This window comes from Kwoniella shivajii, chromosome 7 (genome assembly GCF_035658355.1).
Source record: "Kwoniella shivajii chromosome 7, complete sequence".
Lineage (NCBI taxonomy): Eukaryota > Fungi > Basidiomycota > Tremellomycetes > Tremellales > Cryptococcaceae > Kwoniella > Kwoniella shivajii.
In genome coordinates, this window is record NC_085914.1 from 845022 (window position 1) to 862603 (window position 17582).

General features: G+C 48.6%; 9 protein-coding genes across 9 annotated transcripts; 3 read left to right on the top strand and 6 right to left on the bottom strand.

Annotated features, from left to right (window-relative positions):
- Nucleotides 1-16: 16 nt before the first annotated feature.
- IL334_005436 (uncharacterized protein) lies at nucleotides 17-991 on the bottom strand (the record flags this gene model as incomplete). The annotated part of the gene is made up of 2 exons (XM_062937149.1): nucleotides 17-182; nucleotides 240-991. 2 exons carry the CDS (start codon nucleotides 989-991, stop codon nucleotides 17-19), a joined length of 918 nt encoding a protein of 305 aa, XP_062793200.1.
- Nucleotides 992-1259: 268 nt separating this feature from the next.
- IL334_005437 (uncharacterized protein) lies at nucleotides 1260-2050 on the bottom strand (the record flags this gene model as incomplete). Its single annotated transcript, XM_062937150.1, has 6 exons — nucleotides 1260-1289; nucleotides 1332-1463; nucleotides 1506-1570; nucleotides 1727-1819; nucleotides 1891-1953; nucleotides 1996-2050. The coding sequence occupies 6 exons, from the start codon at nucleotides 2048-2050 to the stop codon at nucleotides 1260-1262; spliced, it is 438 nt and encodes a 145-aa protein (XP_062793201.1).
- Nucleotides 2051-3847: 1797 nt separating this feature from the next.
- IL334_005438 (uncharacterized protein) lies at nucleotides 3848-4687 on the bottom strand (the record flags this gene model as incomplete). The annotated part of the gene is made up of 5 exons (XM_062937151.1): nucleotides 3848-3874; nucleotides 3917-4104; nucleotides 4169-4217; nucleotides 4399-4602; nucleotides 4661-4687. The coding sequence occupies 5 exons, from the start codon at nucleotides 4685-4687 to the stop codon at nucleotides 3848-3850; spliced, it is 495 nt and encodes a 164-aa protein (XP_062793202.1).
- A 266-nt stretch (nucleotides 4688-4953) lies between these two features.
- On the top strand, nucleotides 4954-5274 carry IL334_005439 (uncharacterized protein; the record flags this gene model as incomplete). The annotated part of the gene is made up of 1 exon (XM_062937152.1): nucleotides 4954-5274. The coding sequence occupies one exon, from the start codon at nucleotides 4954-4956 to the stop codon at nucleotides 5272-5274; it is 321 nt and encodes a 106-aa protein (XP_062793203.1).
- A 676-nt stretch (nucleotides 5275-5950) lies between these two features.
- Nucleotides 5951-6536, top strand: IL334_005440 (uncharacterized protein; the record flags this gene model as incomplete). The annotated part of the gene is made up of 2 exons (XM_062937153.1): nucleotides 5951-6037; nucleotides 6087-6536. The coding sequence occupies 2 exons, from the start codon at nucleotides 5951-5953 to the stop codon at nucleotides 6534-6536; spliced, it is 537 nt and encodes a 178-aa protein (XP_062793204.1).
- A 50-nt stretch (nucleotides 6537-6586) lies between these two features.
- IL334_005441 (uncharacterized protein) lies at nucleotides 6587-10704 on the bottom strand (the record flags this gene model as incomplete). The annotated part of the gene is made up of 10 exons (XM_062937154.1): nucleotides 6587-6781; nucleotides 6998-7132; nucleotides 7282-7778; nucleotides 7914-7922; nucleotides 8046-8418; nucleotides 8635-8648; nucleotides 8783-9358; nucleotides 9694-9857; nucleotides 9997-10189; nucleotides 10308-10704. The coding sequence occupies 10 exons, from the start codon at nucleotides 10702-10704 to the stop codon at nucleotides 6587-6589; spliced, it is 2553 nt and encodes an 850-aa protein (XP_062793205.1).
- Nucleotides 10705-13049: 2345 nt separating this feature from the next.
- IL334_005442 (uncharacterized protein) lies at nucleotides 13050-13461 on the bottom strand (the record flags this gene model as incomplete). The annotated part of the gene is made up of 4 exons (XM_062937155.1): nucleotides 13050-13094; nucleotides 13143-13297; nucleotides 13353-13371; nucleotides 13420-13461. The coding sequence occupies 4 exons, from the start codon at nucleotides 13459-13461 to the stop codon at nucleotides 13050-13052; spliced, it is 261 nt and encodes an 86-aa protein (XP_062793206.1).
- A 272-nt stretch (nucleotides 13462-13733) lies between these two features.
- On the bottom strand, nucleotides 13734-16234 carry IL334_005443 (uncharacterized protein; the record flags this gene model as incomplete). The annotated part of the gene is made up of 7 exons (XM_062937156.1): nucleotides 13734-13767; nucleotides 13815-13901; nucleotides 13948-15080; nucleotides 15135-15416; nucleotides 15471-15504; nucleotides 15557-15936; nucleotides 15995-16234. 7 exons carry the CDS (start codon nucleotides 16232-16234, stop codon nucleotides 13734-13736), a joined length of 2190 nt encoding a protein of 729 aa, XP_062793207.1.
- A 258-nt stretch (nucleotides 16235-16492) lies between these two features.
- Nucleotides 16493-17552, top strand: IL334_005444 (uncharacterized protein; the record flags this gene model as incomplete). Its single annotated transcript, XM_062937157.1, has 4 exons — nucleotides 16493-16758; nucleotides 16816-17050; nucleotides 17104-17205; nucleotides 17262-17552. 4 exons carry the CDS (start codon nucleotides 16493-16495, stop codon nucleotides 17550-17552), a joined length of 894 nt encoding a protein of 297 aa, XP_062793208.1.
- Between the last annotated feature and the right edge of the window lie 30 nt (nucleotides 17553-17582).

Here is a 17582-nt window from a genome sequence, read left to right on the forward strand (position 1 = left end):
TGAACGCAAGAACAGATTATGTAGATGATTGCCGAGAGCGTGATGACGTGTACGGCGTAGCACTGGATTGAGAAGCCAGGTGCGCCGCTTCAGAGAATAGATCCGATTGAGACTGTGACGTTGTAGGGGTATTCGGCGAGTTGTTGGCGGGAATTTTGCGAGATGTTGGCGCTGTAGATTCACTAAATGTTGTTTGAGAACTTGCTGTCAGTAAGCGCCCGAGAAATTTGTCAACTCACGAGACTCCCCATATATCCCCACTTGATCCCAAAGTATGTCGATGGTTCAGCTTTGGAGGACGGTAACCTAATTGATGCATCGCTAACTGATCTCCCTTGGCTGCGGCTTTGAATAGTCGTTCTCTTTCGCAGGGATCCATTTCTTCGGGTTGATCTTGCAGATGACTTGATGGTATCCTCGGCGTTCGGCCAGAGGGAGATGAGGCGACAGAAGATCGAGAGCTCGTCGTTGACGATCGGGGGCGGGAGGAAGTGAAAGAGCCGTGCGGAGCAAGGATTCCCCCGGTATTTCTGATGCGCGGGCTTCTATTTGTGCTAGATCGACGGGCTATTGCGAAAATTCCAGAGTCTGAAGCTGCTTTTGGAGGTACAAAGATGTCAGGAGTTTGGGGGGTCGACGGAACAAGAGGGGATTGACTGGAGGGAAAGGGAGGGAAGTAAGAACGATCATTCTCATAATCCTCGGGTATGGGAGGGCTGGACATTAGTTCACTGAGACTTTGTATCCCGGGGGATGTGGAGCTTGAATGGAGGTGCATGCGAGGGGGAAGAGACACTCTGCGTGGTGCGACAGGCAGAGGGGCAAGCTCATCGTGTACTTCAGTTGAAGATGCGCTGGATGATGGTGCTTGCTTGGGGGGATCGTTGTTTAGCGCTGGTGGAGGTTTGTTAGCACGCATTTGGGTTGAATAGGCGAGGAACTGACGGGTATCATCTTGTCGGTATAGTGACGTCCGTACGTCTTCGTCCATGGAAAATGCACAGCGATGTTGTTCACGACGATGAAATGAATGTAAACACGATGGTGAAGAGACATATGCACATGTCTAGGACAACTATCGACAAAATACTTACAGGGTTATATACACCCTCATTCACCGCGTAAAACAAGATTGCAGTTACGGCATTCGGTGCGCAGGTAATCAACATTATATAATCACGCATTTATGAAGTGCATACCACAGATAAAGAAATTCATTCAACGGGAGAATCAGAAAAGGTATATAGAGAGCAAGTTAATCAAGTCTTCTTCTTGAGGTTGGCGGAAAGCTGAAGAGGAGTTAGCACGAGGTTCGGAATTCGATCACTCACCCATTCAAGACCCTCGTAGAGACCATCTCCGGAAGTAGCACAAGCTGCTTGAATGTACCATGATCGTTGTCGGAGGGAGTGGAGACCAAGCTTGTCGGTGATTTCGGCAGCGTTCATTGCGTTGGGAAGATCCTAAAAAAAGGTTAGAGTACTAAGGCGGCGATGACAACTCACCTGTTTGTTCGCGAATACGAGGAGTAGTGCATCCCTCAACTCGTCTTCACTAAGCATCCGTTGTACTGTTATACGTAAGCGCACCGACGCAACAGATATGACTCACATTCTTCACGAGCCTCGGTGATACGCTCTCTATCGTTCGAATCGACAACAAAGATGATACCCTGGGTGTTTTGGAAATCTGCGCGTTAGCTCGAAATGCTTCGTGAGCAACTTACAATGTCTCCACAAGGGTCGGATCTTGTCTTGTCCTCCAACATCCCACACAGTGAATGAAATATTCTTATACTCGACAGTCTCGACGTTGAATCCTGGATCCTATCAGCCACGTCGCGTGTATAGGATGACTTACCAATAGTGGGAATGGTGGTCACGATCTCACCAAGCTTGAGCTTGTACAAGATTGTGGTTTTACCAGCAGCATCGAGACCCACCATGAGAATTCCTATGAACAGTTAGCTAGCACGCGTCGAGACGTGAGACTCACGCATCTCCTTCTTGCCAAAGAGCCCTGAGAGAAGTTTTGAGATTGATAAACCCATATTGAAGATCTGTGTCTAGGTCGTGATGTGACGGTGGGGTAGGAGTGGATGCGCGATGGTGATAAGGGTAACGATGATATCGAATGGATGAAGAGTAGCGAGTAACTGGTGGGAAGTGAATGAGTTGGACGTGGAGGTAATTGAGTGTGGCACCAGTGATGCACGCGGCGGAGATATCGTGGGGTGAAGACGCGTTGTCTTTGTGGCGGTGCTATTCGACGCTTGAAGTTATTGCTGTATATGGCGCCCCTCGCCGCCAGAGAATATCTCGCGCCAAATCGAAATGAAAAAAGGCGCAACTCACCACTACCCCAAATACATAGGTATACTTTGTAAATTAGCGATTAAAGGCTAATGCTTCATCTCACTTCACATTTGCATCACATTTGGTCAGTATTTGTGCAAGTATCGAGGGTCGAAGAGCTTCCGGGAGTAGGTCGTTTCAGCATGCATACTTTGTGCTTGGAAGAACTGTGGATTCGACACTGTTATTATCCACTGCCAAAGGAACTACATCTATGCTTATGAAGACACCGAAAGGCTGGCGTATAATAACCCTGCCCTACGCCATGGTTGAGGCGGTGACTTGGAATTCACTGGGTATATGAGATACAACCGAGCATGGGAATCTCACGATGATCAAATGTAATTCAGGGTGTATACATAAACTAGATCGACAGTAGTGTATAACCCTCTGAGGGGCAACTGCTCTCGCTCGATGATTGCCGACTCCTTATGTTGTCTGCTATATCGACGCGATGTTTTTGTTCTTACTGGTACAGCGGCAATTGGCTAGCAATGGCGCGAGATGAAAATGGAGGTCGAAAATGAGTGTGGCAGATATACTCCCGCCGCGAGACCACAGGTACGAGCTCATCTCTACGTTCCCAGATGCATGCACGTGCGTCATACCAAGACAAACTGTTGAATTTTACAATTGTTAATGTAATAATTGCATCTTCAACTGCTTAAACCACCGACTATCCCCCATATCTCAAACGCTTGATCACCACCATAACTATGAGCCAGATAGCTGACTTCTTCTACCATCCGTTCTCATCTGCGGCGCTCAAACTGCTGCCGAAAAAGGGAGTAGGCTTACGAGCGAAAAGCAAGCGAGCGGATAGGATACCTGATGAGTGAGTTTCAAGCTTATGACTACCACTGATATGCAGTCCCCAACGACCGTTATTGACCGATTATCATTCAATCAACGACCCAACTATCCGTGTGCGAGTCCCAAGTGAGTACACGAGTCCGCCATAAAGCTGACGTACGCAGAAAAAGTGTCCACGCCTGTCAAGGTAGAAGCCAAGGTGTGGTTTGCCAATGAACGAACGTACATCTCCTACTTGTCGATGGGACTGCTTCTATCCACCATTGCATCTGGACTTTTGTTCGGCGCTCGTGACTCCTCTGCGAGGTGGTTTGCATTCGCATATGCGCTAATGTGAGTGCCAACTCAAACACAACTGCTGACATGCAGATCTGCTTCTGTCCTCATTTATGGCTGGGCTATCTTCCAAAAACGCTTAACAATGATCTCTGCTCGAGATTCGGGAAACTTTGGTAAGTCAAACCAAACCATCACACAGCTGACATATAGACCTTCTCTGGGGCCCTCTGCTCATCTGCGGCGCGTTGTTCATTGCCATCCTTGCAAACTTTGCATTTCGATTTCGAGAGGCTCAAAAAGAAATTGGAGTAAACCCGTTATCCTTGCCAAACGCATGGAAGGAGGCAGGCAAAAAGAGTTCTTGGTAATATCACATCTTTCTACAAAATCATGCATGTCCATTAAGCAGTGCTTGTCTCCTTGTACGCCTATGCAAACAAGTTAGCGCCGAACAACTCCAATGAACCTACGTTCATCTCCGCATCAAGTTCTTCAGCTGTTTTCTTCGCTGGTCTGGCGGTTCGAGGTTTTGCGCCTCCACGTCCTCGTCCTCGGCCTCGGGGAGGAGCAGCGGATCGTGTAGGAGCAGCAGCGACTCTTGATGCTAGACTTTGAGCTTGATTTGGATCAATGGCGATTTCCACCTTCATGGGTCGTTCTGAGATCCATGATTGTCAGTTGCAGCAATGCATAGCCCTTAGCTTGAAAGTGGAAGAACTAACGGTTGTCGATCATTCTGTTGTGATCTAGCATGTCAGTCACGGCAGACATCTTAAAACTCACAAGCTGCATGAGCCTTGTTTGCGTCTCCTCGATTCTTGAAAACCACGGTGGCAACTCCAGTGCTCTTGCCGGTAGCGTTGTATGACATTTGCACGGTTCGTACGGGTCCGACGGTAGATTGCATGAGATCCTAAAGAATAAGCAAAACATCAATTGCAAAAAGACTCACCCTCACAGCAGCTTCCGTAACATCTTGAGGAAGATTACTGATAATGATCTTGATAGCCTCGGCAGTCAATGGTTTGGCAGGTGCAGCAGCTTGTGCTGCGGCTCGTGGTACGGTTGACGCGTAACGAGCTCTAGCAGATGAAGGGGTGCTTCCACCACGTTTAGCCCCACGTCCACGACTTGCCTTGGGCTTAGCTTGGATGATCTATACGGGTAAATAATGTAAGGAGCGATTGACAGGTAGTTTGAAAGAAGCGACCGACCTCGTCGAGGGATTTATCAATATCCATTTTGCTCGTGACCTTGTAAGTGACTTGAATATAGGTAAAGTGGTTACAAGTAAAGTATTAAAACAACAAGTGATGTATGAATTAAATAAGAGATCAAGGTTGCACGAGCGGCACCACCTCGGTGTTATCGTAATGTGGCACTTGGCCACTGGTTAAAATGATGACGCAGTGGTGCCTTGCCAATCCTTCTTTCCCTTCAAATACTACTTTAATGTTGTTCCCCCCTTGCTTTTACAATTGCATTCATACAACCCGTCACAACAGCAATGGTGTCCACACGACCGTCCCCCACTCCAGCGAGAGGTCGAATACCATATCCTTCCGCGACGACCTACACTCCTGGCGACGCTGACAACTCGCCCGCATACCTTGGCGCTTCCGAGCCAATCCGCAAAACGTCTTCTCGAGATTCGGACCGGCAAGGCTTAAAGACCTGGTGGAAAGGCTTCAGAGAACAAGAAGGCAACGAACCCACGAATGCGACAGGACGTGGAGTATTTGGCGAATATCTCGCCGATTCTATAGAATATGCCTCGGTGCAGGTCTCAACCAGTGGACCTGACGGCTCGCTTTACGTCTGGGGGTGAGTGATCGTTAAAGAGTACACAGCTAACATGTCAGTGTCATCCCCGTCGTCGTCGCAAAGTGCGGTCTGTATCTAAAAGAACACGCAACTGAAGTCGAAGGGACCTTTCGTATCTCTGGTTCATCGAAAAGAATGAAGGATCTGCAGACCCTGTTCGACACTCCCCCGAAGGTGCGTTTGTGAATTCCATCACCCATTGCTAATCCGCGTAGTACGGGAAAAACGTAGATTGGAAATTGTTACCATACACCACTCATGACGTAGCCACGATTTTCAGACGGTAAGTCTACAGCCCGCTTGACCACCGCTGACATGGTACAGATTCCTCACCCAGATGCCGGTAAGCGTCAGACGCCACGAATTCAAGCTGATAATATAGGAATCCGTCATCCCTTTTGACTTTTACGACGCCTTCCGAAGTGTTCTCACTTCCCACCGTTCCGGCGAAATCCCGCTAGACGAGGCAATCTCGCAATACAAAAATCTCATACAAGCGCTTCCTCGTATCCACCTTTACCTCCTGTTATACGTCCTCGACCTGTTGAGCGTGTTTGCCCGAAATTCGGATAAAAACCTCATGACCGCACCAAGTAAGTCTCAACGAAAAAGCCACCCGCTGACGGTTAGATCTCGCTTTGATCTTCCAGACTGGAGTACTGTCTCATCCGCTCCATACCATGCGACCAAAGGAACACGTGCTGTCGAAGCAGGTCCTTGAGTTCTTGATCGAACACCAAGACAACTTCCTCCTCGGTATGGAACTGGTAAGTCCGCCCCCAATCGTCCGTCGCTGACCTGTGCCAGAAACCAAAGAAAAAGCGCAAGGAAAAGAAACAAATACCCACACCCCCTCCGATGGTGAAAGCAGACTCTGATCTGATGCTGCCTTCGGATTCCGACGACGAAGCTCCGGCCGGCGGATACTATGTCATCGAGGGAACCGGCAGACCGACTTCTCCCCCCATTGCCTCTCCCGTGCAGCCCAACATCAGTGCCAGCCTGCTTCCAGCACCCCCAGTCAGAACCAAACCTTCTCCCGCTAAACCTGCTCCTTCCGACCTCATGGAGATGTCCGACTCCGACGACGAAGCTCCTCCAGGAGGGTATGAAGTGCGGACTGGAAATCCGTTGACATCGCGCGCGGCGATAATCGCCAAAGCTCAGGCTGGAGGCTCAAGTATAGCACGCAGGAAAACGCTGCCGACGCGAAGACCCGGAGACTCTACAGCCAGCCTGCGACGGACGACGAAAGAAGCGCCATGATGTTTTAGACGGACATTTTTTGTTGTAAGGTACCTGTAATGCATACAAAATTATGAAGCCCATTTGAGCTGTCGCCTGTCTAACCCTGCTCTAATTACGTTATGTTGAATCGCTTGAAGTGCTTGATCAACGCCGTTCTCCGATCTAATCTTCTGCCCTATCATCGCTGCTTTCTCTATCATGACGGTATCCGTTGTCGCTTTGATAAGCGCGTTGGCTACTTCTTCGGAACGCAATGACGAGACCTTGAGTCCCACGCCAAGCTTGGTCACACGGACGGACCAGAAGAATTGGTCGCTAATTATCAGCATTGATCCAAGACTCGAGACTCACCCAAACCATGGCTTGATCAGAGTCGGTAATCCAGCTCTTAGACTCGCACCCACAGTACCTGCTCCACCGTGATGAAGTGCCGCTTGGACTATGCTATCAGCGTGCTTCTATACCGAATGCGGACTCACTTTTCGGGAACAGCCAACCGTGAGGTATCTTGTCCACTCCAAAGCAACTGGGAGGGAATTTGATTTCTTCACCCTCTTTCCCTGGGTCTCCTCCTCGGGACGACCACCCTTTTGCGATGATCGCTCGTACATCGGCTATCAAAACGAATCAGATGAACCTCCCCGGATAAACTCACCCTTTTCTACCGCCTTGATGATGCTCTTGGTCATTTCATCCGGTCGGGGAACGACAATAGATCCAAAACCCTACAGATAAGCCACGGTTCGTAATCACGCAAACTCACAATATACACCAAGGCCTTGCCATCCTCCTTGGCCTTTGCCATGAAATCTTCCAGGTCAGCAGGGGGAGACCAATCCGTATCACTATCTTCCAAGTTCCAGTATCCGGTAATGGTAATATCGTCATGCCAATCGAGCGGTTTGGGCACGACCGCCGAGCTGAAATTGTATAAAAATGGTACTTTACTGACGGAAAGAGTCGACATATCAGTTGACTTTAAACCCAGATGCTTCTTCCTCCATCGATTGATCTGCCCTGCCGTCGCTTTCCAGATGATGTTGTCGAATAAAACATAGGTGGAATAGTTAAAACTCGGCCCCATTTCGAAAGCAGGAACCATAAACGCATGGGGGTACGCCGACGTTCTTGTCCATGGCATGGTGAATGCTCGAAAGTAAGGGATCTTCAATCCCTCGGCGATGTGTATTCCCGCCATCGTGGATGGACTTTCGATCAAAACGTCCGCGTCGTGACATCCATTCCACGCATCAAGCAGTACTATTGATCAGCTCTACCCAGAAATCCCCCCACACTCACAATCATCCAACCACTGCCTGAAACCACCAAGAGACTCTTTGAAAAACCCAGGAGAGAACATCTGCCGTGAGCAAAGTCCAACCCAACTTCACTCACCTTGTGCTCCTGGCTCAGCTTCATCAGCGCCGTTGGGTCACCTCCGGCTGGGCGGTGCTCAATACCATAACCTTCGACCCAGGTTTTAAACTCGGCTAACGATCAGCAATGCAAATTTCCCTTCATACTCACGGTGCGTCACAATCACTACTTTATGCCCGTCCTGGATTAGTCTCAGACCCAACGCGATGTACGGCTGAACGTCGCCTCTGGAACCAATGGTCAAACAAACGAAAGTTCTAGGTGTCAATTTGACGTTATAAGCTACCGGTTTGTTTGCCACGAATGGCATATATGCTATCGCTTCGTCGGGGACAACTTTTGTGTGATACATGTGATCTTTTGTCGGTGCCAAGATATCGGCTGGGTGCCTTTCAACGATAACTCCGGGCGATTCCGCTCTGGGGATGGTAGAGGTCGGGTCGAACTGAGGAGCAACTGGTTTCTGATCACTCGAAACACTGGCAGAATCAACCGTGACCAGCGAGCTGATACGAGTCATGACCTAGAAAACGTCAATATATCGTAAGTTCGATCTCACTCACCTCGTCTCTAGAAATCTTGTTCCAGAATTCAAAGCGTAAGTCCCGATGACCGTGGATATGCAGCGCCATACCAACAAAACCGACCCTCAGACTCGGGGCGGCAACCGCACCTTTAACCTCTTCCACCCGGAATCGGTACTTCAGATTCAGCGAGACCCGCGCTGTAGTGAGCTCACCTTGATATCAGGCGCTACAGTATTCCTTCGCCAAAAGCAAACAAACCGTGGAGTGACGATCACATGGCCCCGTACAGGAACGATCCCGGACACGACATAGCATCGTTTAACTAGATATCAGCATCGCCCTGTCTCTATCTCCACTCACTCCATACACCTTCATGCTCTTGCAGACCAAAGACCTTTGCGGCCATGGATGCCCTTTCAGCTTTTCGGGTTTCGTGGAGAAACGTATCATGATCGTCGTCGTCGTCAATGATGGAATCCTCAGACTCGGTGGAAGAAGTTCTCGACAGGTCCGTCCGTTTCTCAATCTCTTCGTCCGTCGCAACGCAATCATGACCGGCGATTTGGAAAATGATCGGTGGGATATCAATATCAGGCTTGTACTTTCGATCGGCAGCTGCTTTCACCGCCACTTCAAGAGCTCTGGTGAACCAGACCTGTTCGTTGAGAACAGCGATATTGAAATCGAGGTGTTTTTCACGATGAGCATGATTATCGACGAAACCGAAAGATGAAGAGGTTGTGCAATCAAGCTTTTGATTGTTCGGGGAGGAAGAGCGCCTTTCCGGTTTTGGCGAGGCACTACGTGGGAAGGAAAAGGTCCGTTTCGTTTCGGAAGTAGGTGTTTTGACTTTATGTACCTGTGACTTTGGCTCTTGCAGCCGACTTGACGGGCAATCTTCCACTTGCCCAGTATGCTCAAGACTAGTTTCTAGACCTACGAGGGTTGCGAATGAGTGGTACGGGCTGATACCCTTGATGCCGGTCCGATCCAGTGGTATGCAGCAACGCATATTAGACCAATCGTCCGATCCCTCTTGACCAGAGGCAAGCCTCCATTTCGAGATTTTTTGCCTATATAAAACCCCCTCAAAAGCCCTTCGCCATTGCATCGCGGACTGCTCGGTATCAACGGTGAAATGAGTTCGACGGATGCTGACCACGTTTTCATAGGTCACGTAGAAATCACATGGATGATTCGGGTCGAAAGGTTCACAGCGTTGTATATTAGATACTGATAATCAGCATTATATCTTTTACATCTCAACTCACATAAGACGCTACGTAGCGGTCGGACACGATCCGACTCGTTGGCACTGGCATACGTCGTGACCATCTCCGGCGTCAATTCCATCCATACCCTCCTGGCTCCTAGTGAACGGTGAACCGTGACAACGCCAGCGTGAACAACATCCAATCCCCGTTGTTCTGCGTCGCTGCCAGGTGTCGCTTGATTGGCAGATACAGGCGGTATGATGGCATGAAAGAGCAAACGATGAGTGGTAAGATGAAAGTTTCCAAACATGGTGACTCCTCTACGTTCGTCAGCAACAGATTCCTCGAGATGCGACTCACTTGAAAAGTAGCCCTTTGGTGTCCGCCAGCAGCCGCTCGGGCTCATCTTGCAACATCAAGTCTTCTATAGTGCCAAACTCGTCTTTGATGGCGGCCAATTTCTGCTCATCTGTCATTTCTGGTATCCCCATTGCCGCGGAAGTGTCGGTAGGTCCGTCGGGCTCAACAAAACTTCCCAGCTCGGGTGAAGACTCTACGGTAGTTTGCGGCAAAGCTGGTCTCGCTTTCGCTTCCTTGTGGAAAGACATGGAGGGTAGATTGGACATTGACAGAGCTAATAATTAGCAATGCTTCAATACCAAAACACTCACCCGTCAACTTTGCACTGAGCGAGTCCCTTTCCCTCTCGGTCTGCTTGATATTCTGGTCCATCCATCTTTGCAGACCCTCCCGGTCCTCTGTTATCGGTCCATTTATATGCTCCTCGTGATCTACTGCTGTCGACGTGCGAGAAGCATCAGAGCTGTTGGATTCGTCTTCATCACTATCAACCTCGTCGCCAGCCAAGCCGGAATCTGTATTCCCCCCGGCCATGAACTTGAACATGTCAAACAACTGGGATGAGCAAGGCATTCCTGTTCGGCTGACTTGCGATGATTTCTCTGAAGTCAATGGTGGGACTGCTGTATTTGACTTTGTGGCATTCAAACGTGGTGAACTTGATGGTGAAGAAAAGATACTGGTAATCTTTTTCGTCATAGCGGCCATGATGTTGTTTGGTGTGATGCCCGAGGCTGAAGATTTGTACCCGTATTCAGATGACTACTCGTAATGTCTATTTTGAATTGGGCGAACTGAGACCGACGTAGATGTATGAAGTGTCACGACACATGCAGAAAGTTGACATTTATTTAGGATGATTAATCGCTTGGATGACCTATGCACCTCGGCATTCCTCTTATCTCGCATTGCGTTTTCTTCCATGACCGGTTAAAATGTGTGCAGTTTATGCTTTTTTCTACTTCTGGTTACCCTTATTACGGGATCTCGGTGGGAGATCTTGCAAAAAGGAACGAATGGCTATTGACTGCGTACATGGTATCACAACAAGTGTTTAGAAAAAACAACCTTACAAATACTACAACAATGTCAAACCATTCTTGGCTCCCATGGCCGTTACCAATCCTTCTAAAATTGCCTTTCCTCACGGAATATCGTTTGACCCCCTGAGCGAGGTCGAGGTGCATGACTGCAGTGAGGCGGTTTAGCAACTTCTGGATAGCTCATCAAGCTTGGCTGAACCACCTCGTTCAGTCAAAGCGGGACATTGCTTATGAACCTTTGATATCGAACTGTGTTGATTACACCCCACGCACATAGGGTCTCTGATAGTTCCCGTGCATGTCTTCTTTCCTTTTGATGAGAATTGCAATGGTGTCGTCATTTTGCCCTGGTCTCGGTTGGTAGCAGCTCTCTTCTTTCTCTCAGCCTCCCGAGCCCCAGAACACTTCCATTGATTACGATTTTCGTCATTCCCTAGGTGAATGGGATCGCTGACATTGCCTGCTTTGTCAAAGAGAAACCCGGCGTTGTTGCGTCGAAGTGAACCTTCTTCAAATCGTCGTGCTCGGCGATACCTGTCAACCGGTCTCTGCCTTTTGGCACGAGCCCTGTGAGGTAGTATTTCACATCAGCATATGACATCCAGCAGTGACTTGGAGTACGTCCAGCAAGGAAGACTGACAGAGAGTTGGCAACATAATTGATTGGCATTTTACTCTTTATTATGTCGGGAAGATTCAAGAGATTTTAGACATTCGTTGAGATGTTTGAAGACTGAGGGAAGACGCAACGAGATAAGAGTAGTAGAAAGATGAAGAAAGATGAAGAGGGAACAGACGATGTCATGATGCGCACGGTCACTTTGGGTGGAATCCAGAAGAGACACGATGAATTGTCAGGCGTGTGTTCGTGAGTGTCCAACCAAGCACTCCAGTATGATGCATGTGATACATACTGGATCTACAATTTACAACTTCGTGCTGGTTCGATCATACGATTCATACCCCTGATAATATCTGACGCTTCTCGATCAATCTTTTCTACAAGATCATGACAAGTTGGGATATCGTTGATCAAGCCGACAGCGATTCCAGCACTAGATTCAAGCTTTATTTAGTGTATCCCATCACCGCTCGGACTTACGACCATATCCCAGCATCATGATCCCCAGTCTCATAGACCTTTTTCCCTCGAGCACCAGCCACGAGTTCACGCAAATCTTCGAATTTAGCTCCGCCAGGTCTTCGTTCTAGTCTTACGACTTCTGTCGAAACCGAGTTTCGATAAACCCGTGCAGTATTTCGCAAAGTCCTAATCTAGTCGTCAGCATCGTAAATCTACACCCAGGGTACTCGTTACTCACCGAAATATATGAATGGTGTCTTTTTCGGTAGACTCGACTATCTTTTCCTTGATCTGCTGGTGTATAGGTGATTCAACGGTACACATGAACCGGGTTCCCATGTTCACACCCTGTCAAGATCGTTTCAGCGTCGCTCTTGGAAACTTCTCCGACTTACAGCTGCTCCGAGAGACAAAGCGGCTGCTAGACCTCGACCATCAGCAAACCCTCCAGAAGCAATGTAAGGGATCGACAGTTCCTTTGCGGCGCGAGCAAGCTGACTGGTTAGCTCTATTGAGTCCATGTGACTTACCAATACCAGCCCCCCGATGTCGTCTTCGCCAGGATGACCGGCACCTAAAAGGACATTCAGCGTGTGAGTGTATCACTTGACTTACATTCAAACCCATCGATGCTCAAGACGTCTACCCCCATCTTTTGTCCGGATAAGGCGTGCTTCACAGTCACACATTTATGGATTATCAATCGTTTTGGCACATTGTCTGTTATAGGTACTCCAGGATCTCGGTAGGATTTGATAAATTCGATGAGTGGTTTGGCTGTAGACAGTGTTGAGCATCCGATTTGCAAAAAAAGAGACTTACGATTGTTCCCAGCCGTCTCAAATATGTCTACACCTTCTTCCAGAGCAGCTCTAGCATATCCAGCGCTAGTCAAATTTAACATCACTCCTCGGGGTACAAACTCACTAATCAGGAGGGTTGATGGACGGCAACAAGGTTATATTGACTCCCTACGGGTGATGTCACTTTCTGTTACCAGTACGAGGTTTGATACTAACGAAACGCCCTGGACTACCTCCTATACGGTTTCTGGTCTCCCTGATAGCTTCTCTCAACGCGTCTGGGCTCGGTTGCGTCAATGCAGTGAGCATCCCCAATGCTCCTGATAAAGCTACGCTAGCTGCAAGTGGCGGTGTTCCCACCCATTGCATCCCTTCGTAGACGTGAGCATAGTCACTAAAGGCAGTTCTGGACCCGCGGTAACTCACCACCTTGAACGATGGGATACTGTGAAACGGATCAGTGGTTATCAATAGAGAGATGAATAGGACTCGCCTTGATGCCCAGGAGACGAGTCAACTCAGTGGCGATTGGCATATTTCAAATTAATCAGTAGAAATCACTATGTCAAGCTGTGGTGTGTCAAGGGTGAAGAGCTGCTATGTTTGTCTTTGGATGATAGTTTAGGAAACATTGAGCAGACTTGCTTTTGAATCAACTGTTTGTTTGACGAATGCAAGTCTCAAAGCCGGTTATGGCAATACCCGCAGGGACAGTAGTGCAATTTCGTGCTCAGAAAGGGAATGTATCATAAGGGATAAGTTACCATTTACAAATGCATATATAAGACTGAAATCTATGAGGCCATATCATGGCACAAATATGCGACTGTAGCCATCAACCCTAATAATATCATGTCAGCTAGTTTTTCGAGCACAAGGCCCACTTACTTTCTTCGACAACAAGGACACATGTGATCCTGGGCTGACAGCCGAGATGCTAGACTCTCTCTACAATCGTTGCAGAGTGCGAGGCATCTGTGAAAAAAGTCAGCACAGATAGCCCACTTCGCGGCCCACTCACCTGCAAGGCCAGAGGATTGTATCTCTCATCTGTGTCATACAAACCACACAAGTTCGCCTCCTTTCCTCATCGTCCTCATCTCGATTCTGACCAGCCAGAGATATCCTTCGTTCTTGTACCAGATCTTGCAATCCTTCACTCTGAGGCGTGGATGATCGATTCGCTAACAAAGCGGCATATCTTCTTCTGGTAAGTGGGGTCGACGTTCTCGATGTCAGATGGGCAAGGAGAACCGGCTGGATATCATCTTCTTCTTCATCTTGATAGTTCATGAGATCTTGATATAGCGCTTGCTCTTCGACTTCGCTATCTCCACTTTGATTGCTAGATGTGGAGCTAGCGTCATCCTCCCAGTCTTCTTCGTCATCTTCAATGTCAGCTTGACCGAGCAAGAATCGATTGTACATGACGAGCTCTCCCGCATTCGGCTGGATCTCAACGGTGGAAGATGTTCCAGTACTCAGCTCTGGTCCAGGTGTGCTCCTAGCTCGTTGGGCTCTTCGAATGTCTCGCTGCAATCGAAGCGCTTCAATCACATCCATCCGTTGAGCGAGCATTCTCCTAGCTGCGACGAGTGGTGGCTCTATCCAAGCAGCTCTCCTCCAGAATCTCCAATGCCTTGGGCCATACCACCATCTTTTAAGCCAAGCCTTCTTTACTAAATCAACCGTTTTGCGACCCAAAGGCGATGCTAAAATGGCGGCACAGAGTATAGCTTTTGTGCTTTTCCCACATGCTTGCCAAAATGCCTTGTGTTCCTTCCAGTAAGCACTTTCACTGTGTGGGTTCGCAAGCTTTGACACCTCGATGTTGTTGATTTCTGTCTCGAAGCCACTAGTACCTGTCACTAGAGACTTACGCACATTGCTGTTTGTCGAAGACATCTCAACCCAAGGTGTTTTATATTCTTCTACTGAGACGAGCTCGTTTCGCAAGCCGGAGTACTGAGTTGCCTCGATACAAGCTGTACCGATCTTGAGTAAGGTTACACCAAAGTCGTCCTCGAAGTTTGGCACAACGCCTTCGTGAGGAAGTAGACTGATGAGAGATGGAATATAGCCGTAGGTGAACAGAAAAGTGAGCCCTTTTAGAACGACGGAAAGGCCTATCACTACAGAAAGAAGCAACGCCATCTGCAACGATGTGCGGTAAGCATCTGTACGCATGGCAGTAACCGGTTCACCTACTAAATGAGTCAAGAAAGTAAAGCTCGGGAACTTGAGCGGGGCGGTCGATAACGCATATACAAAGTGTACTAATCCCATAGTCCCGCACACACCTGTTGGAAGGAGTAAATTATTCCTCAAAGAAGGGATCAGCTCTACAGCTTGTAACCAGGCTAGTTCTGTCAACCCCAACCAAAGCTGGAAAAGTGCGTGAACATCTGGGCGAGGTCTGCTGCTGGTGCCGGAAGGATGATGATGGGTAAGCGGAGAGGAGTATAGATGCAGGAGGAAGGAATAGCCAAACTAAAGCCGTCATGTCAGCGGTTGACTGGGTATACCCGATCGCTGTCGACCTACAAGGTTGAAACTCGCTCCGACATCCCTCCGCCTTCTACCATCTCTCGTCAGCGTGTGCATTGCGATGATCGAATATTTGCACCTACGATCTGTCCAGCCCATTCGCCATACCTCCACATGCTAAACCGGTACATACACTGATAAACACCTGCCAACAGACCTTTTCCATCTCCATTTCTCCTACCCAAGCGCCAATGCTTCTGATAGGTCGACCATAAATTCTACTCTCGTTCATCTCAGGCCACAGATTGGCAACTTGCAGTAATACAACCGTGAAGATCACCCATGCCCGAGTCAGAGCGAAGATACCAGGTATCCGAATGTACCTAGGAGTTGATTCGTGGATGAGGGCTGTGGAAATGACACGTTGGATCCGGGAAAATCCCCGAAGAGGGGGATGTGGAAGAGGTGGTGGTGGTGGTCTGGGGCGACGAACGATATGATGTATTCGGTTGAGCAGTATTGCCTGAGGGGAGACGTCAGCGTACTGTTCGGTCCAAGAGTATGCCAAGTGGATGACTGACCATCAAAACAAGCAAGATACCATAACCGGATCCAACAAAACTCAGCGGACCTACTCCACCCGCGAGAGCTCGACCTTCTCCGGGCTCTTCGAATAGTTCTTCTAGCCTTGCAGAATCGCCAGACGTTGACTGAGATCTGAAAGCGAACGGTGAGCTCGAATTGCTTGCCGAAGGCCAAGAAAAGACGACTTTATGAAGGAGGTGCGACAGGCGTGAGCCCGCAGTAGCGAGTACGGGCATCTGGTGAGATGGCTTATGTTTGTGATATCCTCATCACCTCATAAGGCAAGGTGGAGAGGTGCTTCGATAAGTTGTCAAGGTCAAGACAATTCCAGAATGTGACACGATGAATGGGTTGTTGTTCATGTTCCGTTGAATTGTTCGTCGCCACGTGGTCTCGGCCACTGACCGAATACATGTTAAAAAAGTTGTAATATCCATGAGCGTGCATTGTTCACTTTGTTACACCATATCACAACCCGTGTATACCATCTCGAGATGCTCAGTGACCATTCAGATTCAGGATCAGCGGTAGCTTCATCTTCCCGGAGGCCGCAGACACCCCTGTCAGAAGAAGGGGATGACGAATTTTTCGGTCTCAACGATCTTTTACCTGAACCTGAATCGCCTTTACCTGCTCCATATTCCTTTTCGACTTACGAGGTACCTGAGGAAGTTGTTATACAGTTAAATGAAGAGCAGAAAAGTGGCAGACAGCTTATATTGAGGCTAGTGGGTAGTCATCCATTATGGGGTCATCATTTGTAAGTACTGTCTCGATGCCTCCGGGAAAATGTTACTCAAATTGATCAAGAATACAGATGGAACACAGCTCGGGTCTTCTCAACTTATCTTCTGCGCAATCCTGATTTGACGAAAAAACGAAAGGTTCTCGAACTAGGAGCTGGAGCAGCCCTTCCCTCGATAGTCTGCACCCTAGCAGGGGCGAAAAAGGTGGTCATTACAGATTACCCTGATACGGATCTGGTGGAAAACATGAGGTTTAACGTGGACATCAATGTCTCTGGGGATCTTAGGGGGAATGTTGATGTAGTCGTGAGTGGATCCAACGTAGTACATTGGGACAACGCTGATTCGTACTGGACTAGGGCCACCTGTGGGGGCGGGACGTAAAGCATTTGATGGCTCGAACGGACGGTGAAGGTTACGACGTGCTCATACTCAGTGACTTGGTATTCAATCACTCCCAAGTGAGTGCCATATCGATCTCAGCATGAAGTCCTATTAACACGATACTCGTCTCCAGCACGATGCGTTGATCAACACGGTCAATTCAACTTTATCGTCATCACAAGATGCATGCGCACTCGTCTTCTTTACATCACATCGCCCGCACCTGGTAGATGCAGACAATGCCTTCTTCCCTCGTTTAGCAGCTTCGGGAGGCGGCAAAGGATGGGTGTATCAGAGAGTCGCGGAAGAATGGGCAGGGGCGATGTTTGAAGATGATCCAGGAGATGAGGTGGTGAGAGGCACTGTGCATGGCTGGAAAGCTTGGAGAGCTAAGGAAGGCGAAGAAGCAGGTGAGAAGATATAGATGTATGGGTGGCTTATCCGACATCTGTAG